The sequence below is a fragment of the Stenella coeruleoalba genome (assembly GCF_951394435.1).
Source record: "Stenella coeruleoalba genome assembly, chromosome: 10".
Lineage (NCBI taxonomy): Eukaryota > Metazoa > Chordata > Mammalia > Artiodactyla > Delphinidae > Stenella > Stenella coeruleoalba.
This window is the reverse complement of record NC_137156.1, coordinates 73,373,558-73,388,370: the sequence shown is the minus strand read 5'-3', so window position 1 is coordinate 73,388,370 and position 14,813 is coordinate 73,373,558. Positions and strand designations below refer to the sequence as shown.

Genomic DNA, 14,813 nt, shown 5'->3' with positions numbered 1-14,813 from the left:
ATGACAAACCTGGAATTCATAAAAGGCAGTTTGATTTTAATTTAAGCATAAAGAGTGTATTTATAGGACACCTTGGCTTTCAATATTTGGAGAAGACAAACAGTTGTGTTCTTCCAAAAAGACATGAAGCTGCACATTTTCCCTTGAATCAGGCTGACCTACCCTTTCCTGGTAAGAAGTTATGCTTTTGCAGATATTTCTTGTTTAACAAAGGAGAATTTACAATACAAGTTTGAAACCTCTCTTAGAGCTTTTAAAACAAAAATATGAGGCCAATCTCTTGATATATAGGACCTTAGGCCATATATTTAAGAAACAAAGAGCTTATATGAATGATCTTTGGCTAATGAAATACCTTATGGATTCTAGGAGATCTGTGACAATAAGGAAGACTTTTTCCCCCAAATGCATTGATGTACAGCACGGTTTCTCAACCTGGTTCTAATGACATTTGGGGCTAGATAATTCTTTGTTGTGGGGGCTGTCCTGTGTATTGTAGGAAGTTTAGCAGTGTCCACGGCCTCTATCCACTAGATATTAGTAGAAATCTCACCCCACCAGTTGTGACAAATGAAAATGCCTCCAGACATTGTCAAATGTCCTTTGGGGTGGGGGCAAAATAGCCCCTAGGTTGATAGCTACTGGTGTAGAGCAGGATGTATTCCTGTATGCTTTTTGGACATGGGACAGTTCACCTAGAGATTAGGAAATTGGTCTAAATAACTACAGTCATTTGCAATTGTGAGTTCCAATGATTTAGGAAAACTTCAGACCTCCTAGAGCTTTTCAAAGCCCATGTGAGACACTATAAGTGACTATGAGCTGTTTTGCATTGATTCAAAAATAATAATAAATTTAAAATACATATTCCTTGCTATAATTTATGGGTTTTCTTTAATAACTGGAACTTAGAATACTATGCTTTTCATTAAGGCCTGGGAGGACCGTTTGATTCGAATACAAGAAACAATTGATGAATGGTTAAAAGTACAAGCTCATTGGCTGTACTTGGAGCCCATTTTTTGTTCTGAGGATATCATGCAACAGATGCCAGAAGAAGGGCGTCAGTTTCAGACAGTAGACAGACATTGGAGAGATATCATGAAGTTTTGTGCAAAAGATCCAAAGGTGAAGTGTTTCTTTTCTCTGTTTCAAATAAAGGGGAATCTTTATTTTTGGCTATTACAGAAAGCATTTGGCTTTTTTTCCAAGTACAAAAATAAAACCTGCTCATTGTATACAAACTGGAGAGCTCAGAAAAATATAAGAAAGCATAGATAATTTTACTTTTCAATTCATAAGCTACACTACTCATAACTCTTTAATATGTATAGTGGAGCTGCTTCAAACATTCATTTAACTCACTTGGCTTCTACTATGTATACTCAGTGATCCCTCTTATAAAAATAAATAGTAAAATAAAATAAAATGAAGAAAGCAAGAGGGTGGGAGAGAGAGACAGACAGAGACAGACAGAGAGAGAATGAATACAAACGAATGAGTAGTGCATGTGATTCACCTGAGTTTCTACTCAATGACTCTATATGCTTGGGGGTGATGGGAAAAAGAGTCAGCAATTCTCTCAGTTGGTTTCACTTGCTATGTCTCTCTCCTAGTGAGTATAGCACCTTGTTGAGTGCGATTTTAATGTTGAAAGACAGACCATGTATTTTTCATACACATAGTATACAAAGTTCATAGATATATATATCCACTTTTTAATCTGGTATTCAACTTAAGAAATAACGATTTGTTTCAATGCTGGATGAAAAAGTAGCTGTGCTGGGGACTTCCCTGGTGGCACAGTGGTTAAGAATCTGCCTGCCAATGTAGGGGACATGGGTTGGATCCCTGGTCCAGGAAGATCCTATATGCTGCAGAGCAGTTAAGCCCGTGCACCACAACTACTGAGCCTGCACTATAGAGCCTGCGAGCCACAACTACTGAAGCCCACGCACCTAGAGCCTGAGTTCCACAACAAGAGGATCTCCTGCTCACCACCCACACACAACAATGAAGACCCAATGCAGCCAAAAAGAAAAGAAAAAAAAAAAAGAAAAACTAGCTGTGCTGAACTGTTGAGAGTCAATAGTACTGAAATTTATGAGTTGCAAGGATTTCCCTTACATGTTGACTTTAGAACCTTTGTAAGACATTATTTCTTATAGAACAGAAGTCAGCAGTTTTTTCCTGCAAAGGGCGACATGGTAAATATTTTAGGCTTTGTGAGAGGTACAGTGCTTTTCGTAACTACTCAATTCTGCTGTTGTTGTAGTAAGAAGGCAGCCAAAGACAATATGTAACTGAATGGATATGTCCATGCTACATCAAAACTGTTTATGGACAACTGACATTTTCATGTACCATGAAATGTTATTCTTCTTTTAATTTTTGAACCTTTTAAGAGTGTAAAAATAATTCTTAGCTTGATGGCCATGTAAAAACTGGCAGCACGCAGAAGCAAGAAGAGCTACAATCCTGCAGCCTGTGGAACAAAAACCACATTCACAGAAAGATAGACAAGATGAAAAGGCAGAAGGGCTATGTAACAGATGAAGGAACAAGATAAAACCCCAGAAAAACAACTAAATGAAAATGGAGATAGGCAACCTTCCAGAAAAAGAATTCAGAATAATGATAGTGAAGATGATCCAGGACCTCAGAAAAAGAATGGAGGCAAAGATCGAGAAGATGCAAGAAATGTATAACAAAGATCTAGAAGAATTAAAGAACAAAGAAACAGAGATGAACAATACATAACTGAAATGAAAAATACACTAGAAGGAATCAATAACAGAATAACTGAGGCAGAAGAATGGATAAGTGACCTGGAAGACAGAATGGTGGAATTCACTGCTGCAGAACAGAATAAAGAAAAAAGAATGAAAAGCAATGAAGACAGCCTAAGAGACTTCTGGGACAACATTAAATGCAACAACATTCACATTATAGGGGTCCCAGAGGGAGAAGAGAGAAAGGACCCCAGAAAATATTTGAAGAGATTATAGTCGTAAACTTCCTTAACATGGAAAAGGAAATAGCCACCCAAGTCCAGGAAGCACAGAGAGTCCCATACAGGATAAACCTAAGGAGAAACACACTGAGACACATAGTAATCAAATTGGCAAAAAATAAAGACAAAGAAAAATTATTGAAAGCAGCAAGGGAAAAATGACAAATAACATACAAGGGAACTCCCATAAGGTTAACAGCTGACTTCTCAGCAGAAACTCTACAAGCCAGAAGGGAGTGGCATGATATACTTAAAGTGATGAAAGGGAAGAACCTACAACCAAGATTACTGTTCCCAGCAAGGATCTCATTCAGATTCGACAGAGAAATCAATAGCTTTAAAGACAAGCAAAAGCTAAGGGAATTCAGCACCATCAAACCAGCTCTACAACAAATGCTAAAGGAACTTCTCTAAGTGGGAAACACAAGAGAAGGAAAGGACCTACAAAAACAAACCCCCAAAATTAAGAAAATGGTAATAGGAACATACATATCAATAATTATCTTAAATGTGAATGGATTAAATGCTCCAACCAAAACACACATGCTTGCTGAATGGATAAAAAACAAGACCCATATATATGCTGTCTACAAGAGACCAACTTCAGGCCTAGGGACACATACAGACTGAAAGTGAGGGGATGGAAAAAGATATTCCATGCAAGTGGAAATCAAAAGAAAGCTAGAGTAGCAATACTCATATCGGATAAAATAGACTTTAAAATAAAGAATGTTACAAGAGACAAGGAAGAACACTACATAATGATCAAGGGATCAATCCAAGAAGAAGATATAACAATTATAAATATATATGCACCCAACACAGGAGCACCTCAATACATAAGGCAACTGCCTAGAGCTCTAAAAGAGGAAATCAACAGTAACACAACAATAGTGGGGGACTTTAAAAAAAATAGTGGGGGACTTTAATACCTCACTTAGACCAATGGACAGATCATCCAAACAGAAAATTAAAAAGGAAACACAAGCTTTAAATGACACAGTAGACCAGATAGATTGAATTGATATTTATAGGACATTCCATCCAAAAACAGCAGATTACACTTTCTTCTCAAGTGCGAATGGAACATTCTCCAGGATAGATCACATCTTGGGTCACAAGTCAAGCCTCAGTAAATTTAAGAAAATTGAAATCATATCAAGCATCTTTTCTGACCACAACGCTATGAGATTAGAAATCAATGACAGGGAAAAAAATGAAAAAAACACAGACACATGGAGGCTAAACAATATGTTACTAAATAACCAAGAGATCACTAAAGAAATCAAAGAGGAAATCAGAAAATACCTAGTGGGCTTCCCTGGTGATACAGTGGTTGAGAGTCCACCTGCCATTGCAGGGGACACAGGTTCATGCCCCGGTCCGGGAGGATCCCACATGCCGTGGAGTGGCTGGGCCCGTGAGCCATGGCCACTGAGCCTGCACGACCAGAGCTCCTCAACGGGAGAGGCTGCAACAGTGAGAGGCCCACGTACCAAAAAACAAAACAAAACCTAGAGACAAATGACAATGAAAACACGATGATCCAAAACCTATGGGATGCAGCAAAAGCAGTTCTAACAGGGAAGTTTATAGCTATACAAGCCTATCACAAGAAACAAGAAGAATCTCAAATAAGCAATCTAACCTTACACCTAAAGGGACTAGAGAAAGAAGACCAAACAAAACCCAAAGTTAGCGGAAGGAAAGAAATCATAAAGATCAGAGCAGACATAAATGAAACAGAAACAAAGAAAACAATAGCAAAGATCAATAAAACTAAAAGCTGGTTCTTTGAGAAGATAAACAAAATTGATAAACCATTAGCCAGGCTCATCAAGAAAAAGAGGGAGGGCTTCCCTGGTGGCGCAGTGGTTGAGAGTCCGCCTGCCGATGCAGGGGATGCGGGTTCGTGCCCCGGTCCGGGAAGATCCCACATGCCGTGAAGCAGCTGGGCCCGTGAGCCATAGCCGCTGAGCCTGCGCGTCCAGAGCCTGTGCTCCACAACGGGAGAGGCCACAACAGTGAGAGGCCCGCGTATAGCAAAATAATAATAATAATAAATAAATAAAATGGATGACTGATAAGAAATAAATAAATAAACATTAAAAAAACAGTGGCAGCACAGTGTATACAAATATCAAAGCATCAAGTTATATGTCTTAAATATATACAATTTTTATTTGTCAATTATACCTCATAAAAGCTGAAAAACAACAGCAACAAAAAAGAAACTGGTAGCAGACTGGACTTAGCTCATGGGATGTAGTTTGCCAACTCATACCATAGATTGTTTATAGTTCACAGTTGTGAATGCAAAAATTAAATCACACACCAACCTAGCAGACTTTTTCCACATCATATAGGAGAAATGAAAATATGCATGACAATCATAATTTCTCATTTATAACTAGCATCTTTGGATAAGAATATTTGTGATTTATTGAATTCTAATAGTTTTACATTATAAAAAAATTTCCTGACAATTTTCATAAACCTTTTTTGACACCTTAACATTTTTGACATATAAGTTAATGTTTAAGTCTTATCATAATATCTGATATATAAGTGCTGACCGGAACGAATTGGTCTCTTTTAGGTTCTTGTTGTTACTTCTTTAACAGGTTTACTGGAAAAACTGCAGAACTGCAATGAACTTTTGGAGAAAATTATGAAAGGCCTTAATGCATATCTTGAAAAAAAACGACTTTTCTTCCCTCGGTATGATGGATAATCAATTGTGGTATAATTTAAGCTTTTTCTGATGTGTGATGAATTATAACTAAAACTTTTGTATTTGCATGTTTTTCCCTAGTTTTTTCTTCTTATCTAATGATGAAATGTTAGAGATTTTGTCAGAGACCAAAGATCCACTTAGAGTTCAGCCTCATTTAAAAAAATGCTTTGAGGGCATCACTAAATTGGAGTTCCTTCCCAATTTGGACATTAAAGCCATGTATAGCTCTGAAGGTGAGCGAGTGGAGCTGATTGCACCTATTTCCACGTCTGCAGCGCGAGGTGCTGTGGAAAAGTGGCTCATTCAAGTAGAAGATTTGATGCTCCGGAGTATTCATGATGTGATTGCTGCAGCCAGGCTGGTATGTTTCCTAGGATTTAATGTATATCCTATATTCTGTAAGTGCTTTCTTTTAGGAGGTTTTGAATGGGTACCAGTAAATGAACACCTCAGGTCTTACTATTTTAAGGCTTTTATTTTCTTTACTCTTTGTTCCTAACATTATTATTAAAATAATAATAGTAGTAAGAATTGATAATAATACGTGATTAAGTGCTACAAAAGAAAAAAGTGTTATGAGAAAGAATAATAAGGTGTATATAATTTAGAATGGGGGTGGTGGGTTGCTAATGATAGGCTCTTAGAGAAAGTAAAATTGAAACTGAAACCCAAAGGATAAGTAGGAATTAACCAGATAAATAGCGAATGGGAGAGCACCTAAGTATCCTGTGTTAAGAAAGAACCCTGAGATAAGAAAGAACCTCAGACATGGGTGTTAAATGCATGATCTAGTTTACTTATTGCTATTTACACTCAAACAGTTACTTAAAAACTCAAAATGAGATGAACCAACATTAACGGAGGATCTATAATATTTGAGAGAAATATAACACGTAGGCACTACATGTACCTCACTTTTGCTAATTCAATTAACCTAATCTTGAATGATAAACTTCAGTATATTTCTTCCTTTAGGATCACAAAGGAACAGTTGTGTAGTAAAAATGTCATTTAAAAAGGCTTTGCAGCCTTATATCCAGCAACTCACGTTATATGAATGAGGAATCCTTTTCCTTCACCAAGAGCCCTATGAGAATCATCTTCTTGCAGTGACTATTCTGTTCAGCTTCAATGTTCCTGCAGATAAATCTTGACTTTTTCTCTCCTTTTTTCTATTTATGATTCCAAACAAACTAAAACACATAGGAAAGAATCAACATTGTCCATGAAAGTATTTCCTTAATCCATATAGAAATTTACCTTCTATGTACCTAGCAATGGCTCATCAATTATATGAAACTCAGCCTTCTTTGAAACTTAGGTTAATTTGTCATTTGCATTTATCTATAAATATTGCTAATAAAATGCATTTTAATAATAGATATTTATATCCTTATGTTTAATATTCTTTTATCTAAGGTGGTGTCATTGTATTAAAAATATAGTTTCCAGGGAACTCCCTGGCAGTCCAGTGGTTAGGACTCGGCGCTTTCACTGCTGTGGCCCGGGTTCAGTCCTTGGTTGGGGAACTAAGATCCCGCAAGCCGTGCCACATGGCCAATTAAAAAATATATATATATATAAAGTTTCCTTTAGTATCGACTCTTCATACTTTGTCCTGCGGTTGTTTTTTTTCAGTTTTTAATTTGGATCTGCTATTATCATTTACTGTTGAAACAAGTTATTTTTTAAAAGACTACCCCCCCAATAAATCTATTTAAATGCATTTTGAACATAAAAATGTTAGAAGAAATGAAAGTATACTTTGAACTCAAAAGCATAGATTGTTCAATTGTATATAAATGAACAAATATACTATTGTTTAAACTATATATGCTGGTCATACAAGTTTGGTTTTTTTTTTAATTAATTAATTAATTTATTTATTTTTGGCTGTGTTGGGTCTTCGTTTCTGTGCGAGGGCTTTCTCTATTTGCGGCAAGCGGGGGCCACTCTTCATTGCGGTGCGCAGGCCTCTCACTATCGTGGCCTCTCTTGTTGCGGAGCACACGCTCCAGATGCGCGGGCTCAGTAGTTGTGGCTCATGGGCCTAGTTGCTCTGCGGCATATGAGATCTTCCCAGACCAGGGCTCGAACCCGTGTCCCCTGCATTGGCAGGCAGATTCTCAACCACTGTGCCACTAGGGAAGCCCCATACAAGTTTTTAGAAAAGCTATGGATAAATAATACAAGGGTTCTAGCTACTAGGTCAGTTTTCTACTAGATGGCATAGTCTTCTTTTCAATTAAATCTTGGTATCAGTATATGTAATCTATTAGACTGATTTATTTTATACTTTAATAAACCCTCATAGTTCATTATAATAGAAGTAATGTGTATTCTATGTAGAAAATTGACAACTCCCCACAGCAAGGAAACCTAAAATTCCTATGGAAAATAATTTCCAGAAGAATCAATAATCAAATCCTTCCAAAGATAACTGATTATTAACATATTGGTGCTCATCTTTCCATCCTTTTATAAATAAATATTTCAAAAATATGATTTGTAAAAAATTTTCCGGTCTTTTAAATAGTCATCTAAAATTTTTCATGACTACATTCTAGCCTACAAGTGTATCAAATATTGCACTTCTTTATTGTTAAACATTAAGCTTTTTTCCCCTTTGTAAACTTTTAAAGTTAGAAATGCATTTTAATTACTCAGGCTTATCCAGAATGTGCAAGAAAAGACTGGGTTCGAGAGTGGCCTGGCCAAGTTGTACTTTGTGTTTCTCAAATCTTCTGGACCTCTGAGACACAGGAAGTTATAAGTAGTGGGACAGAGGTAAATCATTACCTTAAATAACATTCTTTTTAAATAACTTTCTTTTTTACATGCTATGTTTTTTTAGTTAGCTTATCTATTATTTGCAAAGGTAACCTTCCCCCCAATTTCTACATGTAGCATTAAAATTGTACAATTATTTTAAAACTTGTTCTTAATTTTTCTTATGCTTAGACAAAAATCACTCTATTCGAGAACTCATTTCTATATTGAGCTAAATTATGATGTCAGAATTGTTAAAGAGTAAATGCATGAAATACATGTTTTAGCTACTATATAACATTAGTTTAATTGCTTTTTTTATTTTGTAGGGATTAAAGAAGTACTATAAGGAACTTCAGAATCAACTAAATGATATTGTAGAGCTGGTAAGAGGAAAACTGTCGAAGCAGACCAGGATTACTCTGGGGGCTTTGGTTACTATTGATGTCCATGCTAGAGATGTGGTTATGGACATGATTGATATGGGTATGTGACTCTTTTTTATCTTAAAAATAAGATATATATAGCTTTTAGAAACAAGGACTTACACTGTATGTCTTTTTCTCTCTCAACAGAATTTATTTTATATGATCTTTTCCATAAGTTAGAAAACATGAATTATTTTAATATTTGCTGTTTTAAAGATGATAAAATACTTATTTTTCAAATTATTTCCATTTCAGGATTATCTGTCTTGTTTTACTTTATTCCTTTTAGGTGTCTCACATGATACAGATTTCCAGTGGCTTGCTCAGCTTAGGTATTATTGGGAATATGACAACGCTCATGTTAGTATCATTAATTGCAACGTAAAATATGCTTATGAATACCTTGGTAACTCACCTCGACTTGTCATTACTCCTCTAACTGACAGATGTTACAGAACATTGGTATGTGTTTAAATTATTTTAATTCACACATTAAAGATTCCTTTTTGGTTTGGTGTCATATTTCCTTGTCTAAATTTAACATGGCTATCCTCATTTTATTCTCTTATCTGTATAGCTGAATACAGCTATCCCTTCCTAATCCCAAATTCCCTTTATGTGAAGTTATAGTAGTGAATATTTACTTCTGCGTGCTTTTGTAGAATACAAGAGTGTGTGAATTCTAATGTTTGAAAATCGTGAGTCACTCCCGTTGGAGATAATTAGAAAAAGGAAGGTACTGGAGATTTAAAGAAGAAACCAGAGCTTCGGAAAATGGTATCAGTTTTTGCAGTGGAGTTCTGGGAGAGATGCCAAGAAGATGAAGGAAGCACATTTGGGCCTTAGAACTCCAAGTTAGTTTTGTTGAATAGTAGAGGGAGAGCTGAAATGTAGGCAGGTAGTACTGAGGGCTGTGCTTGTTGGGAAGCTATGGAAGATAAAGCCATGACTACAGAAAACAACAGCAACAACAAAGTGAAACCCTGGGAATTGCGTTGTCAGATAAAATACAGGACTTTCAGGTAAATTTGAATTTCAAATAAACAATGAATAATTTGTTAGTAGAAACATGTCCTAATTATTACATGGGGCATACTTATACCAGCAAATTATTCATTGTTTATCTGATTTTCAAATTTAACTGGGCATCCTGTATTTTTATTTGCTAAATCTGGCAATCCTACCTGGGAATTGAGGAGATGCATCAAGAAACACCAATCCACCTGTGCTGAGTAAGTAAATTAAAGTGTCTGAGTTTTCTGGAAGCAGAAATGAAATGGGGATTATTGGGCAAATGATTTTCTAGGGAATGCTCTCAGTAAAAACCCATAAGGAAATGAGGAAAGCAGGTGGGAAAGCTAAACAAAGATGTGGTTTTGATGGATGTATGGCCTTAGCCTGATCTCATGGGGAGCATTAGAGCATGAATGGCATCTCAGGGGTACTTCACTTTAAGGCAAAGGGGTCTAGCTTTTCTATCCCTTTATTATCATTGGCTACGGTTCACTCCTGTGGCTGGGTGGGGGGTGGGGGGTGAGTAAGCTTTCAGGTGTTTGTGGATAAGGGAGCTCCTATTAATTGAGGGCAGATCTCAGGAGAAAAGGACAGTTGTGAGCTATTTGTAGATGACTGACAGCAATTGGAAGGATGGATGCAATGACCAGTAAAAGAATCTGAGTAAGGTTCTAGTGCATCTATGATAAAAAGTTTCACCAAATCCTCTTTCTCAGGAAGCTACCTGAAGGCCAGACCACATCTGTCTTGTTCTCTACTCTAGTGATTGACAAGTACATAAGTTACTCCCTAAATGTTTGTTGAGTAAATGAATCTCAAGCTTCTGTGTCCTCAGACCTCACTGAAATCAGCTGTGAATATTTGTAAGGTGGACTCTAAGGACTTTGAGTTATATAATCAAAATCACATTAAACACTTGTATACAACACTAAACATTGAAAGTCTCCTATTATATTTACTATCCATAATAAAGGGAACACATTTGTAAGCATTTTTTGGAAATTATAAAGAAGGGAAAGACTGAGGTTTCCAGCAATCAAGTTAATGGACATTAACAGTATAGCGTTTACTATAAATTTAAGATGGGTAAAATATCATTGATATTGCCTTTATTTAATGAGCTCTCTCTATTGTTTTATTTTAGTAAATGTGAAAATATTTAAGATTTTCATAGGTCTATCTATTAATTTTTTAAATACTTAATTTTTTTAGAGCAGTTTTAGGTTCACAGCAAAATTAAGCAGAAGGAACAGAGCATTCCCATATACCCCTTGCCTCCCCAAATGTACAGTCTTGGTCCTTTAACCCTATTTTATCTAAAAGGAGTTAAGTTTCACAAACTCTCATAGCAGTTTTCATGAAACAAACTTCATGGAAAGAGTTGACTGTAACTTGTATGCATATAAAAATTTCCAGCCATTTTTCTAGTCACTGTGGGGACCCAGAAAGAATTCAGATACTGCTAATGTTACTCTAAAGGAGCTTAAGGACTGGGACTTCCCTGGTGGTCCAGTGGCTAAGACTCTGTGCTCCCAATGCAGGGGGCCTGGGTTCAATCCTTGGCCAGGGAACTAGATTCCACATGCATGCAGCAACTAACAGTTCTCATGCCACAACTAAGGAGCCCACATGCAGCACCTAAGACCCAGCACAAACAAATAAATAAATAAATATTTTTAAAAATTATTAAAAAAATAAAGGAGCTTAAGTACTAATTGAGAGGGGAAAAAATGTTAACTGTTAACTGTAGTTACATTACAGTTAACATAGTTAACTGTAATGTGAGCATTGCTGAACCAAATGAACCAGGTTCATTTGTCTGACTCTCTGCAGTAAGCCAAATGCTGAAACGCTGAGGTTTGCAGCAGAGAAAGTGCTTATTCACAAAGCAGCCAAGCAAGGAGATAGGAAAACAACTCAAATATGCCTCTCTGAAGGCGAAGGGCTCAGGATATCTATGGGATAAAGCTGAGGTGTGGGGAGCGTGGGGAAATGTAATTGAAAACAAGAAAAAGGTGAGACAATCGTTGCTCTGCGCATATGCACCCAAGCCATAGGCTTTTTCATGGGAGGAAAGCTCAGAAAGTAGCCTAGTTAGCATGCTCTGAGGGTCGAGTTTTTGGCCTCTGACATCAAAATGTCACCGAGTGGACCCTTGCCCATGCCCAAGTGGAGAGCTGATGGTCTTAACCATCTTAATCAGCTCAAGCTTGATTTGACACAGTAGACTCCAAATATGTAAAAAGCAACTTGGGCAAACATCCAAATGCCGAGGCTACAGGACGCTTGGAGGATACGCCAGCTTTCGTAAAAACAATACAAGTGAGTCCAACCAGCGAAGGTAGGTCACAGTTTACCATTTATCGGTGGGTAACTGATAACTACTCTGGGTTTCACAAGGTTGAAAGTGACACTACTGGTTAGAGAAGTACAGAACAATGCTATGGGGATGGATAAAATAAAGAACATACCAAGAGTGGAATGCAACAGCGAAGGTGAATCATAGACAAAATTATATAGTAGGTCATCTGTTTATTTTCCCACTGATGGGCCCCCACTTATGACCCTCACTTTTAGGTGTTTTCTCTCTTCGCAGCTAGCTGTAGAGGTTGTCATCATTGATCTCTACAACCATAACCACTTCTTTTTTTTATTTTATATTACTTTATTTTACAGGAGATGGAGCAATCTGCTCTCTTTTTTTTTTAAAATTAGTTGGTTTATTCATTCATCTCTGGGTGCATTAGGTCCTTGTTGCTGCGTGCGGGCTCTCTCCAGCTGCAGCGAGCAGGGTCCACTCCCCGCCACGGTGTGCAGGCTCCTCACTGCAGTGGCCCCTCCGGGGGCTCTAGTTGTGGCACACAGGTCTAGGCACTCCGCGGCATGTGGGATCTTCCCGGACCAGGGCTCGAACCCGTGTCCCCCGCATTGGCAGGCAGATTCTTAACCATTGCACCACCAGGGAAGCCCCTCCATAAACACTTCTAATTAAACTTTTCTGACCAAATGTTAACACTTCAAGGCTGGATTCTCTTTGTTTTTAAAGGCAAATGGGATACACATGAAGTATTAGAAAATAAGGAGACTTTGATACAGTTTCACTTTTTTTTTAGATCCTTTAAACTGCTTTTTCTTTGTGCAGCTAGAAAATTGAGTGCTAAAAATTAACTGAATGATGTAATTGTATTACTGCCTCTCTGAAGCTACAAATAAGACTAAATCCACTTTATAAGCAATTGTCCTATTATGGGGTATTTTGTTTGTTTTCAGTTAAGCATGGATTTCTCTTCACGTTTATTTTTCTTTTCAGATAGGTGCCTTCTATTTAAACCTTGGAGGTGCTCCAGAAGGGCCAGCAGGCACAGGAAAAACTGAAACCACCAAGGACTTGGCTAAAGCTCTTGCTGTACAGTGTGTGGTATTCAACTGTTCAGACGGGCTAGATTATCTAGCAATGGGAAAGGTAAAGTTACATATTACATGTTACAAATTTACAGCTAGGTCAACCTGGATAAACTGAAGCAACTCGTTTAAAACACTGAATGCGGTTTAAGCATTACTTGACCTTTTTTTTTTTTAGGGGTAAAGACGTTTTTATCCTTGGGGCTTTTATTAACTGTCACTTTTGACTTAAAAAGGTTAAATTTTTGTTTTATGGGCTTCCCTGGTGGCGCAGTGGTTGAGAGTCCGCCTGCCGATGCAGGGGACACAGGTTCGTGCCCCGGTCCGGGAAGATCCCACATGCCGCGGAGCGGCTGGGCCCGTGAGCCATGGCCGCTGAGCCTGCGCGTCCGGAGCCTGTTCTCGGCAACGGGAGAGGCCACAACAGTGAGAGGCCCGTGTACCGCAAAAACAAAACAAAAACCCAAAAAAGGTTAAATTTTTGTTTTAACAAATGATGCCCTTTCCTACGAAAATCATCTCCTTTTTTCTTGTCCTCAGTTTTTTAAAGGATTGGCTTCTTCTGGTGCTTGGGCTTGCTTTGATGAATTTAATCGAATTGAATTGGAAGTGCTGTCAGTGGTAGCTCAACAGATCCTTTGCATTCAGAGAGCCATTCAACAGAAGCTAGAAGTGTTTAATTTTGAAGGGACAGAACTTAAGCTCAATACAAACTGTTTTGTAGCTATTACTATGAATCCTGGCTATGCAGGACGTTCTGAATTACCGGATAATCTTAAGGTAATATTTTTTTAAAGAGTGTAAATTTGGTAATCAAAAGTAACAGCATAATCTACTTAAAATGGTATAATTTTCTCACGTGTATTTGTAATCTCCCTTTTACCTTTTCCATTTGCTATAAGGTAAACCTCTAAAAACTTTTTTAGATGTCTAAAAAAAATATTAGAGTACATGAAACTGTTAAAGTGCTCCTGAAAAAATTACAAAGTTAATGAAAAGGTGCTTCACTGGGGGAGTAAACTTGGATATCAACACATTATCTTTGGGTGCTTATGCTCAGCTTTAAAAATGGTTTCCTTTATGTAAATAATATATTTCCTTTATTATATACTTCAGGTTCTTTTTAGAACAGTGGCTATGATGGTTCCAAACTATGCCCTCATAGCAGAAATCTCCCTCTACTCCTATGGATTTTTGAATGCAAAACCTCTGTCTGTGAAGATAGTAATGACCTACAGGCTGTGCTCAGAGCAGCTCTCATCACAATTTCATTATGACTATGGAATGCGAGCAGTAAAAGCAGTTTTAGTGGCTGCTGGAAACCTAAAACTAAAATTTCCAAATGAAAATGAAGATATACTTGTAAGTATTAAATATACACGTTGTGAAAGTGTAGAAAGTGTATCTGTAGAAAGATAACTTTTTCAGCAAGGTTGATCATGAACTATAG

The 14,813-nt window shown here is 37.3% G+C and overlaps 1 protein-coding gene across 1 annotated transcript in view; it reads left to right on the top strand.

Moving 5' to 3' along the window:
- DNAH12 (dynein axonemal heavy chain 12) overlaps positions 1-14,813 on the top strand; it is a gene marked incomplete at its 3' end in the record, with an annotated part of 229,017 nt that overhangs the window by 100,536 nt on the left and 113,668 nt on the right. Inside the window, exons 21-29 of the mRNA XM_079935786.1 lie at positions 934-1,128; positions 5,613-5,734; positions 5,829-6,111; positions 8,418-8,537; positions 8,849-9,005; positions 9,237-9,409; positions 13,272-13,424; positions 13,904-14,143; positions 14,480-14,725. Of these exons, the coding sequence (XP_079791912.1) occupies positions 934-1,128; positions 5,613-5,734; positions 5,829-6,111; positions 8,418-8,537; positions 8,849-9,005; positions 9,237-9,409; positions 13,272-13,424; positions 13,904-14,143; positions 14,480-14,725 (1,689 nt within the window). The remainder of the gene's footprint in view (positions 1-933; positions 1,129-5,612; positions 5,735-5,828; positions 6,112-8,417; positions 8,538-8,848; positions 9,006-9,236; positions 9,410-13,271; positions 13,425-13,903; positions 14,144-14,479; positions 14,726-14,813) is intronic.